The sequence below is a fragment of the Lutjanus erythropterus genome, chromosome 23 (genome assembly GCF_056507025.1).
Source record: "Lutjanus erythropterus isolate fLutEry1 chromosome 23, fLutEry1.hap2, whole genome shotgun sequence".
NCBI classification, from domain to species: domain Eukaryota; kingdom Metazoa; phylum Chordata; class Actinopteri; order Lutjaniformes; family Lutjanidae; genus Lutjanus; species Lutjanus erythropterus.
Window position 1 is genome coordinate 6129347 of NC_139339.1, and position 23008 is coordinate 6152354.

General features: G+C 32.0%; 1 protein-coding gene across 1 annotated transcript in view; it reads left to right on the forward strand.

Annotated features, from left to right (window-relative positions):
- Positions 1 to 23008, forward strand: part of LOC146305548 (pyruvate carboxylase, mitochondrial-like) — a 399577-nt gene that overhangs the window by 355276 nt on the left and 21293 nt on the right. The window contains exon 23 of the mRNA XM_084711698.1: positions 3372 to 3546. Coding sequence (XP_084567824.1) covers positions 3372 to 3546 — 175 coding nt within the window. The remainder of the gene's footprint in view (positions 1 to 3371; positions 3547 to 23008) is intronic.

Sequence of the window (23008 nt, forward strand, 5' to 3'; positions counted from 1 at the left end):
AACAAGACACGGGCTTTGGAAAACACTGATCGACATTTTTCACCATTTTCTGACATTTTTGGAGCAAACAAGCAATTGATTAATCTAAAAACTGATTGACAGGTTAATCAGTAATCAAAAGACTAATTAAAAAACATAATTCCTGTACTTTTATGGTCCAAAGTTGTTTGTCATTTCAGTAGAGAAAACTACAAGAAACATTCGTATTTTGTTGATTTTGGAGGCTCCTGTGTCCACTGTAACAAGCACAAAATAGCTTAGAAAACGTGAAAACACAGGCTTGTTTCATCTGATTTCACAGAACATTCAACCCGGTAGCATTGAGAACAACTAAACAGAAATAGCCAGTCTTCTCACGGCTGGTCTCATTCAGTTACGTAGGTCATATAGAAGCATTAATAATAAATTGACACTGTTTCATAATTAGTTAAAAAACTCCTTGTGGTAAAAAGTTTACTCAGGTACTTGGACCAACTATGCAAATATGAATGTAGTTAAACTGCAAGTTACTGCAAAAATTAGTTGTACTTTTACTTTAATTGCATTCAGTTGCTTGTAGTTTAATTGGCAGCTGTTAATTTTCTTGCACGCATTTGCATGCAAGTATAGGCATTTGCACGCCATTACATTGCTGCATGCAAGACAGTGAGATATGTGCATCCCTAGCTGAAGGTTATTTATGCATGCTAGGAGCATGGAAGAAGTAATGTTTCTTTAATGGAGCTTTGGTGGCATTAATTAGTCAGCAAGCAGTCGTTCCAGCATTATATCACATGCTCTCATATGCATTCATTTGAGTCTCTCGTCCCAAATGCGCACACGTTATTTGCATTCACAGGGAAAACTTTTCAGGACACAAAGTGGTAATTGAGGCTTTTCCTCATCTTAGTTCTGTCACGCGCACTTCATTTGCAGTGTGGGTGGACAGAGAGGATGGACAAGAGAGAGGAGGGGAGATGGTGGGAGGACGGACGGGGAGATTGAGGGGTAGAGGGAGAGAATAAGGAGGCCACCAGGAAGAAAGTGAATTCAGGATATAAGATTGTTAAAAATACAACATCCCTCTGAGCACCGCGCCCGAGAAGAGGGGGAAAGAAAAATCAGGGACAATAAGAGGGGGAGAATGTTTCTGAGTGGTTCTAAGAGAAATGAGGAGAAAGAGCAAATAACCTTGAAGGAAGGGTTTATCTTTCCTTCATTTGTTAATGCAGAGACACACACGCTCCCTCTCACTCACACGCATACACTCACTATCCGTCTGCGTCTCGCACTTAAACAATCAAGGAGTTTAGGTGTAAGACGTCCTCGGAGGATACGATGTTAATGAGCAGGGACTCCAATGAGCCTGCCATCTTTTGAAGTGTCTTTCTCTCACACACACAAATGAGTCAGCTATCTTTGAACTGTTAGCTCTGTGACTAATAGCATTGCACCGAGCCCCTTTTGTCTGGAGATTTCCGCGAGGCATACATGTGCGCTAACGTACACAAAGATATGAAACGCACACCAGCGAGCATATGGTAGCGCACACACACATTAGCAAACAAAATATGGATATATGCAGAGTACATATGCACACGGGAGACACACGATCAATTGATCGTTTAATGTGGTTCACACAGTCCTACGCTTAAGGTGTGAATGAGCCAAAACACAAAGATTACCGATACAATGCTTAGCACGCTGGCTTACCTGAATGGAGCTGAGATAAACAAAGGCAAACAAAAAGCTTTTCTGTTACCCTCTTCAGTTTATTTCCATGAAACATTTCTGAAGCAGACTAAATAGGCTAATTGTATGAGAGTAAGCATGTGAGATTCCTGCGTGTGTTGACCCTGTATCATCAGTAGCTGAGGAGGATCTCTGCAAAGGAAAACAAAGCCGCGGCCTGTAGGCGAAACAGCCGTGTCTTGACATAATCTCTTCTCCAGACATTATTAGTACCCTCAGATCGATCGTCTCTACAAGTTGTGTCAGATACCAACAACCGTGTAGGCAGATAAAATGTCATATCATTAGTCTTATAGTTGCCTCCACTTTGCACAATTATCCTCTTTCTTTATGTCTTTCGTCTTGGCGGTCCTTCTCCTCTATTTTCTGAGAAGGAACAAGGATGTGTCACATATGCAGCAGCACTGCAGTCGTCTGTGATAGACTGATGGCACTAGACTGGAGAGAAAAAGATGAATTGAGAGAGAGTGAGAGACACGGGGGGAGCTGAAGTGGATAACACTGCAGATATTAACAATAGCGGCTTTATATTTTTATATTAACCACTTTGTCATTGAGTCATCAGTCAATTTAAAAAGGTTTTGCGACATTCAACATTCATAATAGATCGGAGATGCATGTAACACTGTGTCATCTACATTACAGTGATGGGAAACGGCATGTTTCTGTGTGATTTAGTTAAGAGGAAGCATTAATACAGAGAACAAAAGAGGTCAAAGAACGGATCCTTGAGGGACGCCGCAGTTAAAAACAGCAACAGATGAACTGGCATTTGCTGTAACAGCTGAAAAGGTTCTGGACATAGCAAAGCAGTTCCCTTAAGATCAACCCAGGTCTCTGGGTGGTGCAGGACGTCGGCATGCTCAGTGGTGTCAAATGTGGCGTTCAAATCAGGACAGAGCAGTCACCTTTATCAGCTGTCAAAGGTCAGTTGTCAGAGGCTTTTACAAGGCTGTCTCTGTGCTACGGCGAGCTCTAAAGCCTGACTGAAAACTGCTAAAAATGAAGTTGCACATAAAAGTGATTAATCTGGGTTGAAACGGCGTTCGTCTCTTCTCTTTCTCTTCTACTATTTCTGAGAAGGAACAAGGATGTGTCACGTATGCGGCAACACTGCGACGTCTGTGATAGGCTGATGGTACTTGACTGGAGAGAAAAAGATGAATTGAGAGAGAGTGGGAGAGACGGAGGGAGCTAAAGTGGATATTACTGCAGATATTAACACAACAGCGGAGACACTTTTTATGCAAATTAAAAAAATAACTTGCATCAAGTTTTATATTCTCTCTCTGATTCAAGTGTTTCTTCTTCCATTCCTCAAAACAACTCTCCATGTGTCTCTATCTTCCTCCCCCTCTCAAACCAAAAGTTTCTCCGTCACTTTAGTGCTTTTTTTCAGGGTGCAGCTTTTATCCAGACGTATGTTGTGAAGTACCATCTGAAGCTTTCACCATCACTTATGCTTTAGAGTTCCCGTGGGGATATTACGAGTGGGAGAACACTCAGAGAGAATATACATGTATGACTTTGAACAAAACTTTACGTAATCTGTTTGTTTCCCCTTTCGTGCACCCAAACGCCTTTTATCTTCTCCTCCCTTGTTTCCTCTTTTTCTAACTTCCTTCCTTTTCTCGTCCCAGGTGCTGAAGTCCCTAACCCGTATCGAGGGTCGCCCCGGCGCCTCTCTGCCGCCCATGGACTTCAAGGAGCTGGAGGAGGGGCTCCGAGCTGCGCACGGTGACGACATCACCCCCGAGGACGTGATGTCGGCAGCCATGTACCCCAAAGTGTTCCAGGAGTTCAAGGAATTCACCGGTGAGCAGGCGGCCTCAGCACTTGATTGAGATAATTATAATAGATTAAGAACGAGAATCAACAAATTGTATTATTTCAATTTTTAATTATGTGCATTTGATCAAATTGGATGTGTTATATTGAACAAGTCTGGGTTCACGGCATTTGGTCTCGTTTTCACACACTCTCTCTCGTTCTCATTTGTATTATTACTGGGGCTTGAAATTAGCAGCCAACCTTAAGTCAGAAACACTCATTATAAAGTTCAACCAATTGTTGTATTTGGCAGTTCAGGAGTCGTACATATTGGAAAACAATCACAAGCCTCAGATTCAGAGGGGAGCGCAGTTATTATAATCATCATAATAATAAAGTTTATTTGTATAGCACTTTTCTTAACGAGGTTACAAAGTGCTTTGCAGGAAAAGAAAAAGCAGCAGATAAAACGGCACGGATAAAAGCAACGCAGATAAAGAACAGCAGATAAAGAAATAAATAAAAACAACACGGGGATTATAAAGCATCAAGGGACAAAACAAAGTTAAAAAAACGGCAAATGGCAGGAGCAGAATGATTAAAAACCCAGTAACTTATACTATAAATGTCTTCCTATAAAAGTATGTATGTATGTATGTATGTATGGTCATATATATATGTATGTATGTATGTATGTATGTATGTATGTATGTATGTATGTATGGTCATATGTATGTATGTATGTATGTATGTATGTATGTATGTATGTATGTATGTATGGACATATGTATGTATGTATGGTCATATGTATGTATGTATTCTCATATGTATGTATGTATGTATGGTCATATGTATGTATATATGTATATATGCTCATATGTATGTATGCTCATATGTATGTATGCTCATATGTACGTATGTATGTATGTATGGTCACATGTATGTATGTATGTATGCATGTATGCTCATATGTATGTATGTATGTATGCATGCTCATATGTATGACCATATGTATGTATGTATGTGTGTATGTATGTATGGTTATATGAATGTATGGTCATATGTATGTATGGTCATATGTATGTATGTATGTATGGTCATATGTATGTATATATGGTCATAAGTATATATGTATGTATTTATACTCATGTATGTATGTATGCATGGTCATATGTATGTATGTATGTATGTATGTATGGTCATATGTATGTATGGTTATGTATGTATGCATGGTCATATGTATGGCCATATGTATGGTCATATGTATGTATGGTCATGTATGTATGTATGTATGGTTGCATGGTCATATGTATGTATGTATGTATGCTCATATATATGGTTGTATGTATGGTCATATGTATGTATGCTCATATGTATGTATGTATGTATGGTCATATGTATGTATGTATGGTCATATGTATGTATGCATGGTCGTATGTATGTATGTATGGTCATATGTATGTATGTATGCATGGTCATATGTATGGCCATATGTATGTATGTATGTATGTATGTATTCTCATATGTATGTATGTATGTATACATGGCCATATGTATGTATGTATGCTCATATGTATGTATGTATGTATGCATGGTCATATGTAAGTATGGTCATATGTATGTATGGTCATATGTATGTATGTATGTATGTATGGTCATATGTATGTATATATGGTCATAAGTATATATGTATGTATTAATACTCATGTATGTATGTATGTATGTATGTATGTATGGTCATATGTATGTATGGTTATGTATGTATGTATGTTCATATGTATGTATGCATGGTCATATGTATGGCCATATGTATGGTCATATGTATGTATGGTCATGTATGTATGTATGTATGTATGTATGTATGTATGGTTGCATGGTCATATGTATGTATGTATGTATGCTCATATATATGTATGTATGTATGGTCATATGTATGTATGCTCATATGTATGTATGTATGTATGTATGTATGGTCATATGTATGTGTATGTATGTATGGTCATATGTATGTATGCATGGTCGTATGTATGTATGTATGCTCATATGTATGTATGTATGCATGGTCATATGTATGGCCATATTTATGTATGTATGTATTCTCATATGTATGTATGTATGTATGTATGTATGTATTTATGTATGTATGTATGTATGTATGTATGTATGGTCACATGTATGTATGTATGCATGGTCATATGTATGTATGGTCACATGTATGTATGTATGTATGCATGGTCATATGTATGTATGTATGTATGTATGTATGCATGGTCATATGTATGTATGTATGCTCATATGTATGTATGTATGTATGCATGGTCATATGTATGTATGTATATATGTATGTATGTATGTATGTATGTATGTATGGTCATATATATATATGTATGTATGTATGTATGTATGTATGTATGTATGTATGGTCATATGTATGTATGTATGTATGTATGTATGTATGTATGGACATATGTATGTATGTATGGTCATATGTATGTATGTATTCTCATATGTATGTATGGTCATATGTATGTATATATGTATATATGCTCATATGTATGTATGCTCATATGTATGTATGCTCATATGTACGTATGTATGTATGTATGGTCACATGTATGTATGTATGTATGCATGTATGCTCATATGTATGTATGTATGTATGCATGCTCATATGTATGACCATATGTATATATGTATGTGTGTATGTATGTATGGTTATATGAATGTATGGTCATATGTATGTATGGTCATATGTATGTATGTATGTATGGTCATATGTATGTATATATGGTCATAAGTATATATGTATGTATTTATACTCATGTATGTATGTATGCATGGTCATATGTATGTATGTATGTATGTATGTATGGTCATATGTATGTATGGTTATGTATGTATGCTCATATGTATGTATGCATGGTCATATGTATGGCCATATGTATGGTCATATGTATGTATGGTCATGTATGTATGTATGTATGGTTGCATGGTCATATGTATGTATGTATGTATGCTCATATATATGGTTGTATGTATGGTCATATGTATGTATGCTCATATGTATGTATGTATGTATGGTCATATGTATGTATGTATGTATGGTCATATGTATGTATGCATGGTCGTATGTATGTATGTATGCATGGTCATATGTATGGCCATATGTATGTATTCTCATATGTATGTATGTATGTATACATGGCCATATGTATGTATGTATGCTCATATGTATGTATGTATGTATGCATGGTCATATGTAAGTATGGTCATATGTATGTATGGTCATATGTATGTATGTATGTATGTATGGTCATATGTATGTATATATGGTCATAAGTATATATGTATGTATTAATACTCATGTATGTATGTATGTATGTATGTATGTATGTATGTATGGTCATATGTATGTATGGTTATGTATGTATGTATGTTCATATGTATGTATGCATGGTCATATGTATGGCCATATGTATGGTCATATGTATGTATGGTCATGTATGTATGTATGTATGTATGTATGTATGTATGGTTGCATGGTCATATGTATGTATGTATGTATGCTCATATATATGTATGTATGTATGGTCATATGTATGTATGCTCATATGTATGTATGTATGTATGGTCATATGTATGTGTATGTATGTATGGTCATATGTATGTATGCATGGTCGTATGTATGTATGTATGTATGCTCATATGTATGTATGTATGCATGGTCATATGTATGGCCATATTTATGTATGTATGTATTCTCATATGTATGTATGTATGTATGTATGGTCACATGTATGTATGTATGTATGCATGGTCATATGTATGTATGGTCACATGTATGTATGTATGTATGCATGGTCATATGTATGTATGTATGTATGTATGCATGGTCATATGTATGTATGTATGCTCATATGTATGTATGTATGTATGCATGGTCATATGTATGTATGTATATATGTATGTATGTGTGTATGTATGTATGGTCATATGAAAGTATGCATGGTCATATGTATGTATGCTCATATGTATGTATGTATCTATGGTCATATGTATGTATGTATGTATGTATGTATGTATGTATGCTCGTATGTATGTATGTATGTATGTATGTATGTCTGTATGCTCATATGTATGTATGTATGCATGGTCACATGTATGTATGTGTGTATGTATGTATGCATGTATGGTCATATGTATGTATGTATGTATGTATGTATGTATGGTCATATCCCTCTATGGTACACATTATGATGCCAGTGAGGGAAATGTGTTTTTATGTCTCAAAATAGACTAAATAAACATGATCTGAAGAAATTTTATTTTTATTTTTATTTTTGGAAGTTTTTGGGGTTCGTTGCCTGTAGGCAACATTGTACCATAATGGTGCATAAGTGAAAAAGAAGGTTCCATTTCCAATTTGAACATTGTTTATTTCATCAACATATGCAAAAATATTCAATAACGTCAAGAAGTCACAATTCATTTTAAATTTTAAATTAAAAAGAATTATAAAAAGAATTTATATATGTATGTATGTATGTATGTATGGTCATATGTATGTATGCATGGTCATATGTATGTATGTATGTATGCTCATATGTATTCATGCATGGTCATATGTATGTATGGTCATATGTATGTGTGTATGTATGTATGTATGTATGTATGCTCATATGTATGTATGTATGTATGTATGTATATAAGTATGTATGTATGCTCATATGTATGTATGTATGTATGCTCATATGTATGTATGTATGTATGCATGGTCACATGTATGTATGTATGTATGCATGTATGGTCATATGTATGTATGTATGTATGTATGTATGTATGTATGGTCATATCCCTCTATGGTACACATTATGATGCCAGTGAGGGAAATGTGTTTTTATGTCTCAAAATAGACTAAATAAACATAATCTGAAGAAATTTTATTTTTATTTTTATTTTTGGAAGTTTTTGGGGTTCGTTGCCTGTAGGCAACATTGTACCATAATGGTGCATAAGTGAAAAAGAATGTTCCTTTTCCAATTTAAACATTGTTTATTTCATAAACATATGCAAAAATATTCAATAACATCAAGAAGTCACAATTCATTTTAAATTTTGAATTAAAAAGAATTATAAAAAGAATTTATATATATATGTATGTATGTATGTATGTATGTATGTATGTATGGTCATATATATTTATGTATGTATGTATGTATGTATGGTCATATGTATGTATGTATGTATGGTCATATGTATGTATGTATGTATGGTCATATGTATGTATGCATGTTCATATGTATGTATGTATTCTCATATGTATGTATGTATGTATGTGTATATGTATGTATGGTCATATGAATGTATGCATGGTCATATGTATATATGGTCATATGTATGCATATATGGTCATAAGTATGTATGTATGTATGTATGTATGGTCATATGTATGTATGTATGCGTGGTCATATGTATGTATGGTCATATGTATGTATGTATGAATGTATGGTCATATGTATGTATGTATGTATGTATGCTCATATATATGTATGTATGCATGGTCACATGTATGTATGTATGCATGTATGCTCATATGTATGTATCTATGTATGTATTTATGTATGTATGGTCATATATATATATGTATGTATGTATGTATGTATGGTCATATGTATGTATGTATGTATGTATATATGGTCATATGTATGTATGTATGTATGGTCATATGTATGTATGTATGGTCATATGTATGTATGCATGGTCATATGTATGTATGTATTCTCATATGTATGTATGTATGTATGTTTGTGTATATGTATGTATGGTCATATGAATGTATGCATGGTCATATGTATATATGGTCATATGTATGCATGTATGGTCATAAGTATGTATGTATGTATGTATGTATGGTCATATGTATGTATGTATGCATGGTCATATGTATGTATGGTCATATGTATGTATGTATGTATGTATGGTCATATGTATGTATGTATGTATGGTCATATGTATGTATGGTTATGTATGTATGTATGCATGGTCATATGTATGGCCATATGTATGGTCATATGTATGTATGGTCATATGTATGTATGGTCATATGTATGTATGTATGTATGGTCATATGTATGTATGTATGTATGGTCATATGTATGTATGGTTATGTATGTATGTATGCATGGTCATATGTATGGCCATATGTATGGTCATATGTATGTATGGTCATGTATGTATGTATGTATGGTTGCATGGTCATATGTATGTATGTATGTATGTATGCTCATATATATGATTGTATGTATGGTCATATGTATGTATGCTTGTATGTATGTATGTATGTATGTATGGTCATATGTATGTATGTATGTATGGTCATATGTATGTATGCATGGTCGTATGTATGTATGTATGGTCATATGTATGTATGTATGCATGGTCATATGTATGGCCATATTTATGTATGTATGTATGTATTCTCATATGTATGTATGTATGTATACATGGCCATATGTATGTATGTATGCTCATATGTATGTATGTATGTATGCATGGTCATATGTAAGTATGGTCATATGTATGTATGGTCATATGTATGAATGTATGTATGGTCATATGTATGTATATATGGTCATAAGTATATATGTATGTATTTATACTCATGTATGTATGTATGCATGGTCATATGTATGTATGTATGTATGGTTATGTATGTATGTTCATATGTATGTATGCATGGTCATATGTATGGCCATATGTATGGTCATATGTATGTATGGTCATGTATGTATGTATGTATGTATTGTTGCATGGTCATATGTATGTATGTATGTATGCTCATATATATGTTTGTATGTATGGTCATATGTATGTATGCTCATATGTATGTATGTATGTATGTATGTATGGTCATATGTATGTATGTATGGTCATATGTATGTATGCATGGTCGTATGTATGTATGTATGTATGCTCATATGTATGTATGTATGCATGGTCATATGTATGGCCATATTTATGTATGTATGTATTCTCATATGTATGTATGTATGTATGCATGGTCATATGTATGTATGTATGTATGTATGTATGTATGTATGTATGTATGGTCACATGTATGTATGTATGTATGCATGGTCATATGTATGTATGTATGTATGTATGCATGGTCATATGTATGTATGTATGCTCATATGTATGTATGTATGTATGTATGCATGGTCATATGTATGTATGTATATATGTATGTATGTGTGTATGTATGTATGGTCATATGAATGTATGCATGGTCATATGTATGTATGCTCATATGTATGTATGTATGTATGGTCATATGTATGTATGTATGTATGTATGCTCATATGTATGTATGTATGTATGTATGTCTGTATGCTCATATGTATGTATGTATGCATGGTCACATGTATGTATGTATGCATGTATGCATGTATGGTCATATGTATGTATGTATGTATGTATGGTCATATCCCTCTATGGTACACATTATGATGCCAGTGAGGGAAATGTGTTTTTATGTCTCAAAATAGACTAAATAAACATAATCTGAAGAAATTTTATTTTTATTTTTATTTTTGGAAGTTTTTGGGGTTCGTTGCCTGTAGGCAACATTGTACCATAATGGTGCATAAGTGAAAAAGAAGGTTCCTTTTCCAATTTGAACATTGTTGTTGAACATTGTTTATTTCATACATAATATTACCATACATATTTCAACATATGCAAAAATATTCAATAACATCAAGAAGTCACAATTCATTTTAAATTTTAAATTAAAAAGAATTATAAAAAGAATTTATATGTGTATGTATGTATGTATGTATGTATGGTCATATGTATGTATACATGGTCATATGTATGTATGTATGGTCATATGTATGTATGCATGGTCATATGTATGTATGGTCATATGTATGTATGTATGTATGTATGTATGCTCATATGTATGTATGTATGTATGTATGTATGTATGGTCATATGTATGTATGTATGTATGGTTGTATGTATGTATGTATGTATGGTCATATGTATGTATGCATGTTCATATGTATGTATGTATTCTCATATGTATGTATGTATGTATGTATGTGTATATGTATGTATGGTCATATGAATGTATGCATGGTCATATGTATATATGGTCATATGTATGCATATATGGTCATAAGTATGTATGTATGTATGTATGTATGGTCATATGTATGTATGTATGCATGGTCATATGTATGTATGGTCATATGTATGTATGTATGAATGTATGGTCATATGTATGCATGTATGGTCATAAGTATGTATGTATGTATGTATGTATGGTCATATGTATGTATGTATGCATGGTCATATGTATGTATGGTCATATGTATGTATGTATGTATGCTCATATGTATGTATGTATGCATGGTCACATGTATGTATGTATGCATGTATGCTCATATGTATGTATGTATGTATGTATTTATGTATGTATGGTCATATATATATATGTATGTATGTATGTATGTATGTATGTGTATATATATGTATGGTCATAGGAATGTATGCATGGTCATATGTATATATGGTCATATGTATGCATGTATGGTCATAAGTATGTATGTATGTATGTATGGTCATATGTATGTATGTATGCATGGTCATATGTATGTATGGTCATATGTATGTATGTATGTATGGTCATATGTATGTATGTATGTATGTATGTATGGTCATATGTATGTATGGTTATGTATGTATGTATGTTCATATGTATGTATGCATGGTCATATGTATGGCCATATGTATGGTCATATGTATGTATGGTCATGTATGTATGTATGTATGGTTGCATGGTCATATGTATGTATGTATGTATGCTCATATATATGGTTGTATGTATGGTCATATGTATGTATGGTCATATGTATGTATGTATGTATGTATGTATGGTCATATGTATGTATGTATGTATGGTCATATGTATGTATGCATGGTCGTATGCATGGATGTATGGTCATATGTATGTATGTATGCATGGTCATATGTATGGCCATATTTATGTATGTATGTATGTATTCTCATATGTATGTATGTATGTATGTATACATGGCCATATGTCTGTATGTATGCTCATATGTATGTATGTATGTATGCATGGTCATATGTATGTATGGTCATATGTATGTATGTATGTATGTATGTATGTATGTATGGTCATATGTATGTATATATGGTCATAAGTATATATGTATGTATTTATACTCATGTATGTATGTATGCATGGTCATATGTATGTATGTATGTATGGTTATGTATGTATGTTCATATGTATGTATGCATGGTCATATGTATGGCCATATGTATGGTCATATGTATGTATGGTCATGTATGTATGTATGTATGTATGGTTGCATGGTCATATGTATGTATGTATGTATGCTCATATATATGTATGTATGTATGCTCATATGTATGTATGCTCATATGTATGTATGTATGTATGGTCATATGTATGTGTATGTATGTATGGTCATATGTATGTATGCATGGTCGTATGTATGTATGTATGCTCATATGTATGTATGTATGCATGGTCATATGTATGGCCATATTTATGTATGTATGTTTTCTCATATGTATGTATGTATGCATGGTCATATGTATGTATGTATGTATGGTCACATGTATGTATGTATGTATGCATGGTCATATGTATGTATGTATGTATGTATGTATGTATGCATGGTCATATGTATGTATGTATGCTCATATGTATGTATGTATGTATGCATGGTCATATGTATGTATGTATATATGTATGTATGTGTATGTATGTATGGTCATATGAATGTATGCGTGGTCATATCTATGTATGCTCATATGTATGTATGTATGTATGGTCATATGTATGTATGTATGTATGCTCATATGTATGTATGTATGTCTGTATGCTCATATGTATGTATGTATGCATGGTCACATGTATGTATGTATGTATGTATGCATGTATGGTCATATGTATGTATGTATGTGTGTATGTATGTATGTATGTATGTATGTATGTATGGTCATATCCCTCTATGGTACACATTATGATGCCAGTGAGGGAAATGTGTTTTTATGTCTCAAAATAGACTAAATAAACATAATCTGAAGAAATTTTATTTTTATTTTTATTTTTGGAAGTTTTTGGGGTTCGTTGCCTGTAGGCAACATTGTACCATAATGGTGCATAAGTGAAAAAGAAGGTTCCTTTTCCAATTTGAACATTGTTGTTGAACATTGTTTATTTCATACATAATATTACCATACATATTTCAACATATGCAAAAATATTCAATAACATCAAGAAGTCACAATTCATTTTAAATTTTAAATTAAAAAGAATTATAAAAAGAATTTATATATGTATGTATGTATGTATGTATGTATGGTCATATGTATGTATACATGGTCATATGTATGTATGTATGGTCATATGTATGTATGCATGGTCATATGTATGTATGGTCATATGTATGTATGTATGTATGTATGTATGCTCATATGTATGTATGTATGTATGTATGTATGTATGGTCATATGTATGTATGTATGTATGTATGGTTGTATGTATGTATGTATGTATGGTCATATGTATGTATGCATGTTCATATGTATGTATGTATTCTCATATGTATGTATGTATGTATGTATGTGTATATGTATGTATGGTCATATGAATGTATGCATGGTCATATGTATATATGGTCATATGTATGCATATATGGTCATAAGTATGTATGTATGTATGGTCATATGTATGTATGTATGCATGGTCATATGTATGTATGGTCATATGTATGTATGTATGAATGTATGGTCATATGTATGCATGTATGGTCATAAGTATGTATGTATGTATGTATGTATGGTCATATGTATGTATGTATGCATGGTCATATGTATGTATGGTCATATGTATGTATGTATGTATGCTCATATGTATGTATGTATGCATGGTCACATGTATGTATGTATGCATGTATGCTCATATGTATGTATGTATGTATGTATTTATGTATGTATGGTCATATATATATATGTATGTATGTATGTATGTATGTATGTGTATATATATGTATGGTCATAGGAATGTATGCATGGTCATATGTATATATGGTCATATGTATGCATGTATGGTCATAAGTATGTATGTATGTATGTATGGTCATATGTATGTATGTATGCATGGTCATATGTATGTATGGTCATATGTATGTATGTATGTATGGTCATATGTATGTATGTATGTATGTATGTATGGTCATATGTATGTATGGTTATGTATGTATGTATGTTCATATGTATGTATGCATGGTCATATGTATGGCCATATGTATGGTCATATGTATGTATGGTCATGTATGTATGTATGTATGGTTGCATGGTCATATGTATGTATGTATGTATGCTCATATATATGGTTGTATGTATGGTCATATGTATGTATGGTCATATGTATGTATGTATGTATGTATGTATGGTCATATGTATGTATGTATGTATGGTCATATGTATGTATGCATGGTCGTATGCATGGATGTATGGTCATATGTATGTATGTATGCATGGTCATATGTATGGCCATATTTATGTATGTATGTATGTATTCTCATATGTATGTATGTATGTATGTATACATGGCCATATGTCTGTATGTATGCTCATATGTATGTATGTATGTATGCATGGTCATATGTATGTATGGTCATATGTATGTATGTATGTATGTATGTATGTATGTATGGTCATATGTATGTATATATGGTCATAAGTATATATGTATGTATTTATACTCATGTATGTATGTATGCATGGTCATATGTATGTATGTATGTATGGTTATGTATGTATGTTCATATGTATGTATGCATGGTCATATGTATGGCCATATGTATGGTCATATGTATGTATGGTCATGTATGTATGTATGTATGTATGGTTGCATGGTCATATGTATGTATGTATGTATGCTCATATATATGTATGTATGTATGCTCATATGTATGTATGCTCATATGTATGTATGTATGTATGGTCATATGTATGTGTATGTATGTATGGTCATATGTATGTATGCATGGTCGTATGTATGTATGTATGCTCATATGTATGTATGTATGCATGGTCATATGTATGGCCATATTTATGTATGTATGTTTTCTCATATGTATGTATGTATGCATGGTCATATGTATGTATGTATGTATGGTCACATGTATGTATGTATGTATGCATGGTCATATGTATGTATGTATGTATGTATGTATGCATGGTCATATGTATGTATGTATGCTCATATGTATGTATGTATGTATGCATGGTCATATGTATGTATGTATATATGTATGTATGTGTATGTATGTATGGTCATATGAATGTATGCGTGGTCATATCTATGTATGCTCATATGTATGTATGTATGTATGGTCATATGTATGTATGTATGTATGCTCATATGTATGTATGTATGTATGTATGTCTGTATGCTCATATGTATGTATGTATGCATGGTCACATGTATGTATGTATGTATGTATGCATGTATGGTCATATGTATGTATGTATGTGTGTATGTATGTATGTATGTATGTATGTATGTATGGTCATATCCCTCTATGGTACACATTATGATGCCAGTGAGGGAAATGTGTTTTTATGTCTCAAAATAGACTAAATAAACATAATCTGAAGAAATTTTATTTTTATTTTTATTTTTGGAAGTTTTTGGGGTTCGTTGCCTGTAGGCAACATTGTACCATAATGGTGCATAAGTGAAAAAGAATGTTCCTTTTCCAATTTAAACATTGTTTATTTCATAAACATATGCAAAAATATTCAATAACATCAAGAAGTCACAATTCATTTTAAATTTTAAATTAAAAAGAATTATAAAAAAGAATTTATATATATATGTATGTATGTATGTATGTATGTATGTATGGTCATATATATGTATGTATGTATGTATGTATGTATGTATGGTCATATGTATGTATGTATGTATGGTCATATGTATGTATGCATGGTCATATGTATGTATGTATTCTCATATGTATGTATGTATATATGTGAATATGTATGTATGGTCATATGAATGTATGCATGGTCATATGTATATATGGTCATATGTATGCATATATGGTCATAAGTATGTATGTATGGTCATATGTATGTATGTATGCATGGTCATATGTATGTATGGTCATATGTATGTATGTATGAATGTATGGTCATATGTATGTATATATGTATGTATGCTCATATGTATGTATGTATGCATGGTCACATGTATGTATGTATGCATGTATGCTCATATGTATGTATGTATGTATGTATTTATGTATGTATGGTCATATATATGTATGTATGTATGTATGTATGTATGGTCATATGTATGTATGTATGTATGTATGTATGGTCATATGTATGTATGTATGGTCATATGTATGTATGTATGCTCATATGTATGTATGCATGGTCATATGTATGTATGTATTCTCATATGTATGTATGTATGTATGTATGTGTATATGTATGTATGGTCATATGAATGTATGCATGGTCATATGTATATATGGTCATATGTATGCATGTATGGTTATAAGTATGTATGTATGTATGTATGGTCATATGTATGTATGTATGTATGCATGGTCATATGTATGTATGGTCATATGTATGTATGTATGTATGGTCATATGTATGTATGTATGTATGTATGGTCATATGTATGTATGTATGCATGGTCACATGTATGTATGTATGTATGCATGTATGCTCATATGTATGTATGTATGTATTTATGTATGTATGGTCATATGTATGTATGTATGTATGCTCATATGTATGTATGGTCACATGTATGTATGCATGTATGCTCATATGTATGTATGTATGTATGTATTTATGTATGTATGGTCATATGTATGCATGTATGCTCATATGTATGTATGGTCATATGTATGTATGTATGGTCATATGTATGTATGCATGGTCATATGTATATATGGTCATATGTATGTATGTATGTATGTATGGTCATATGTATGTATGTTTGTATGCATGGTCATATGTTTGGCCATATGTATGAATGTATGCTCATATGTATGTATGCTCATTTCAATCAGGAGAGACTAAGAGTAAAAGAGAGATGGTTTATTGGCACATGCATGATATATGAAACATGAACAGTCTTTGGCGGTTAGACCCCAATGAGGTGAAACAATATGTATATATAAATGGGGGTGATGAAGCTGTAGTGAAGAGAACCCCCCGGGGTCTAGACACTGGTGGTGGTGGTGATGATGAGGTGCAAAGCAGAGACTGGTGAGGTGAAGTGGCTCTGGACTCCTGCTGCCTGGACCTGAAGACTGGAGGAGAGGGCGTCAGGGAGGATCGAGGTGAACATCTTCTGCTACCTGGGTCCAGTGACTGGAGGAGAGAGGGGTGGAGGAGGGTCGCGTGATTGACTGAATGACAACTGATGGAGCAAAGACAGAGGCGATTTAAAGATTTGACAGCAGCAAATTGACTGGCTATCGCGACCGTGGCAAAATCTGAATGGATGGTAAAGACGAAGGTGAACGCCCACAAACAGCTGATTAGAGGGAATAGGAGGAGAGAGGCGGAGTAAAGGAAAGTTGTGAATGAAGGCAGCGTAATAGAAGGTCTTCCTGATTGAACTTACGCTGAGCTACATATGTATGTACGTATGTATGTATGTATGCTCATATGTATGTATGCTCATATGTATGTATGTATGTATGTTTTTATGCTCATATGTATGTATGTATGTATGTATGTATGCTCATATGTATGTATGTATGTATGTATTTATGCTCATATGTATGTATGTATGTATGCTCATATGTATGTATGTATGTGTATGTATGTATGCATGTATGTCTGTATGTATGGTCATATCCCTCTATGGTACACATTATGATGCCAGTGAGGGAAATGTGTTTTTATGTCTCAAAATAGACTAAATAAACATAATCTGAAGAAATTTTATTTTTATTTTTATTTTTGGAAGTTTTTGGGGTTCGTTGCCTGTAGGCAACATTGTACCGTAATGGTGCATAAGTGAAAAAGAACGTTCCTTTTCCAATTTCAACATTGTTTATTTCATAAATATATGCAAAAATATTCAAAAACATCAAGAAGTCACAATTCATTTTAAATTTTAAATTAAAAAGAATTATAAAAAGAATTTATATATATATGTATGTATGTATGTATGTATGTATGGTCATATGTATGTATGTATGTATGGTCATATGTATGTATGTATGTATGGTCATATGTATGTATGTATGGTCATATGTATGTATGCATGATCATATGTATGCTCATATGTATGTATGTATATATGCTCATATGTATGTATGCTCATATGTATGTATGTATGTATGTATGGTCACATGTATGAATGTATGCATGCTCATATGTATGTATGTATGTATGTATGCATGTATGCTCATATGTATGTATGTATGTATGCATGTATGCTCATATGTATGTATGTATGTATGCATGGTCATATGTATGACCATATGTATGTATGTATGTGTGTATGTATGTATGGTCATATGAATGTATGCATGGTCATATGTATGTAGGGTCATATGTATGTATGTATGTATGTATGTATGGTCATATGTATGCATGTATGATCATAAGTATGTATGTATGTATGTATGGTCATATGTATGTATGCATGGTCATATGTATGTATGGATGCTCATATGTATGTATGCATGGTCATATGTATGTATATATGCTCATATGTATGTATGCATGGTCATATGTATGTATGTATTCTCATGTGTATGTATGTATGTGTGGTCATATGTATGTATGTATATATGCTCATATGTATGTATGAATGTATGCATGCTCGTATGTATGCATGTATGCTCATATGTATGTATGTATGTATGTATGTATGCATGGTCATATGTATGACCATATGTATGTATGTATGTGTGTATGTATGTATGGTCATATGACTGTATGCATGGTCATATGTATGTATGTATGTATGTATCTATGGTCATATGTATGCATGTATGATCATAAGTATGTATGTATGTATGTATGTATGCATGGTCATATGTATGTATGGTCATATGTATGTATGTATGTATGTATGCTCTTATGTATGTATGTATGTATGTATGTCTATATGTATGTATGTATGTATGGTCATATGTATGTATGTATGTATGTATGCTCATATGTATGTATGTATGCATGGTCACATGTATGTATGTATGTATGTATGCATGTATGGTCGTATGTATGTATGTATGTATGTATGTATGTATGGTTATATCCCTCTATGTTACACATTATGATGCCAGTGAGGGAAATGTGTTTTTATGTCTCAAAATAGACTAAATAAACATAATCTGAAGAAATTTTATTTTTATTTTTATTTTTATTTTTGGAAGTTTTTGGGGTTCGTTGCCTGTAGGCAACATTGTACCATAATGGTGCATAAGTGAAAAAGAACGTTCCTTTTCCAATTTGAACATTATTTATTTCATAAACATATGAAAAATATTCAATAACATCAAGAAGTCACAATTCATTTTAAATTTTAAATTAAAAAGAATTATAAAAAGAATTTACATATATATATATGTATGTATGTATGTATGTATGTATGTATGGTCATATATATGTATGTATGTATGTATGGTCATATGTATGTATGTATGGTCATATGTATGTATGCATGGTCATATGTTTGTATGTATTATCATATGTATGTATGTATGTATGTATGTATGTATGTATGTATGGTCGTATGTATGTATGTATGTATGTATGTATGTATGTATGCATGTATGGTCATATGCATGTATGTATGTATGTATGCTCATATGTATGTATGTATGTATGTGTATGTATGTATGTACGGTCATATGTATGTATGTATGTATGTATGTATGGTCCTATGTATGTATGTATGTATGTATGCTCATATGTATGTATGCATGGTCATATGTATGTATGTATTCTCATATGTATGTATTTATGTGTGTATGTATGTATGTATGTATGTTCATATGTATGTATGTATATATGCTCATATGTATGTATGCTCATATGTATGTATGTATGCATGGTCACATGTATCTATGTATGCATGGTCATATGTATGTATGTATGTATGCATTGTCATATGTATGACCATATGTATGTATGTATGTGTGTATGTATGTATGGTCATATGAATGTATTCATGGTCATATGTATGTATGGTCATATGTATGTATGTATGTATGTATGTATGGTCATATGTATGCATGTATGGTCATAAGTATGTATGTTTCTATGTATGTATGTGTATGTATGTATGTACGGTCATATGTATGTATGTATGTATGTATGTATGGTCATATCCCTCTATGGTACACATAATGATGCCAGTGAGGGAAATGTGTTTTTACGTCTCAAAATAGACTAAATAAACATAATTTGAAGAAATTTTATTTTTATTTTTATTTTTGGAAGTTTTTGGGCTTCGTTGCCTGTAGGCAACATTGTACCATAATTGTGCATAAGTGAAAAAGAACGTTCCTTTTCCAATTTGAACATTATTTATTTCATAAACATATGCAAAAATATTCAGTAACATCAAGAAGTCACAATTCATTTTAAATTTTAAATTAAAAACAATTATAAAAAGAATTTATATATATATATGTATGTATGTATGTATGTATGTGTATGTATGTATGTATATGTATGTATGTATGTATGTATGTATGGTCATATGTATGTATGTATGGTCATATGTATGTATGCATGGTCATATGTATGTATGTATGCTCATATGTATGTATGCATGGTCATATGTATGTATGTATTCTCATAAGTATGTATGTATGTATGGTCATATGTATGTATGGTCATATGAATGTATGCATGGTCATATGTATGTGTGGTCATATGTATGTATGTATGTATGTATGGTCATATGTATGCATGTATGGTCATAAGTATGTATGTATGTATGTATGTATGTATGCATGGTCATATGTATGTATGGTCATATGTATGGTCATATGTATGTGTGTATGTATGTATGCTCACATGTATGTATGTATGTATGTATGTATGTATGCTCATATGTATGTATGTATGCATGGTCACATGTATGTATGTATGTATGTATGTATGGTCATATGTATGTATTTATGTATGTATGTATGTACGTATGTACGTATGGTCATATCCCTCTATGGTACACATAATGATGCCAGTGAGGGAAATGTGTTTTTATGTCTCAAAATAGACTAAATAAACATAATCTGAAGAAATTTTATTTTTATTTTTATTTTTGGAAGTTTTGGGGGTTCGTTGCCTGTAGGCAACATTGTACCATAATGGTGCATAAGTGAAAAAGAACGTTCCTTTTCCAATTTGAACATTGTTTATTTCATAAACATATGCAAAAATATTCAATAACATCAAGAAGTCACAATTCATTTTAAATTTTAAATTAAAAACAATTATAAAAAGAATTTATATATATATATGTATGTATGTATGTATGTATGTATGTATGTATGGTCATATATATGTATGTATGTATGTATGGTCATATGTATGTATGTATGGTCATATGTATGTATGCATGGTCATATGTATGTATGTATGTATGCTCATATGTATGTATGCATGGTCATATGTATGTATGTATTCTCATAAGTATGTATGTATGTATGTATGTATGTATGTATGTATGTATGTATGTATGGTCATATGTATGTATGGTCATATGAATGTATACATGGTCATATGTATGTATGGTCATATGTATGGTCATATGTATGTGTGTATGTATGTATGCTCACATGTATGTATGTATGTATGTATGTATGCTCATATGTATGTATGTATGCATGGTCATATGTATGTATGTATGTATATGTATGTATGTATGTATGTATGTATGGTCATATCCCTCTATGGTACACATTATGATGCCAGTGAGGGAAATGTGTTTTTATGTCTCAAAATAGACTAAATAAACATAATCTGAAGAAATTTTATTTTTATTTTTATTTTTATTTTTGGAAGTTTTTGGGGTTCGTTGCCTGTAGGCAACATTGTACCATAATGGTGCATAAGTGAAAAAGAACGTTCCTTTTCCAATTTGAACATTGTTTATTTCATAAACATATGCAAAAATATTCAATAACATCAAGAAGTCACAATTCATTTTAAATTTTAAATTAAAAACAATTATAAAAAGAATTTATATATATATGTATGTATGTATGTATGTATGGTCATATATATGTATGTATGTATGTATGTATGGTCATATGTATGTATGCATGATCATATGTATGCTCATATGTATGTATGTATATATGCTCATATGTATGTATGCTCATATGTATGTATGTATGTATGGTCACATGTATGAATGTATGCATGCTCATATGTA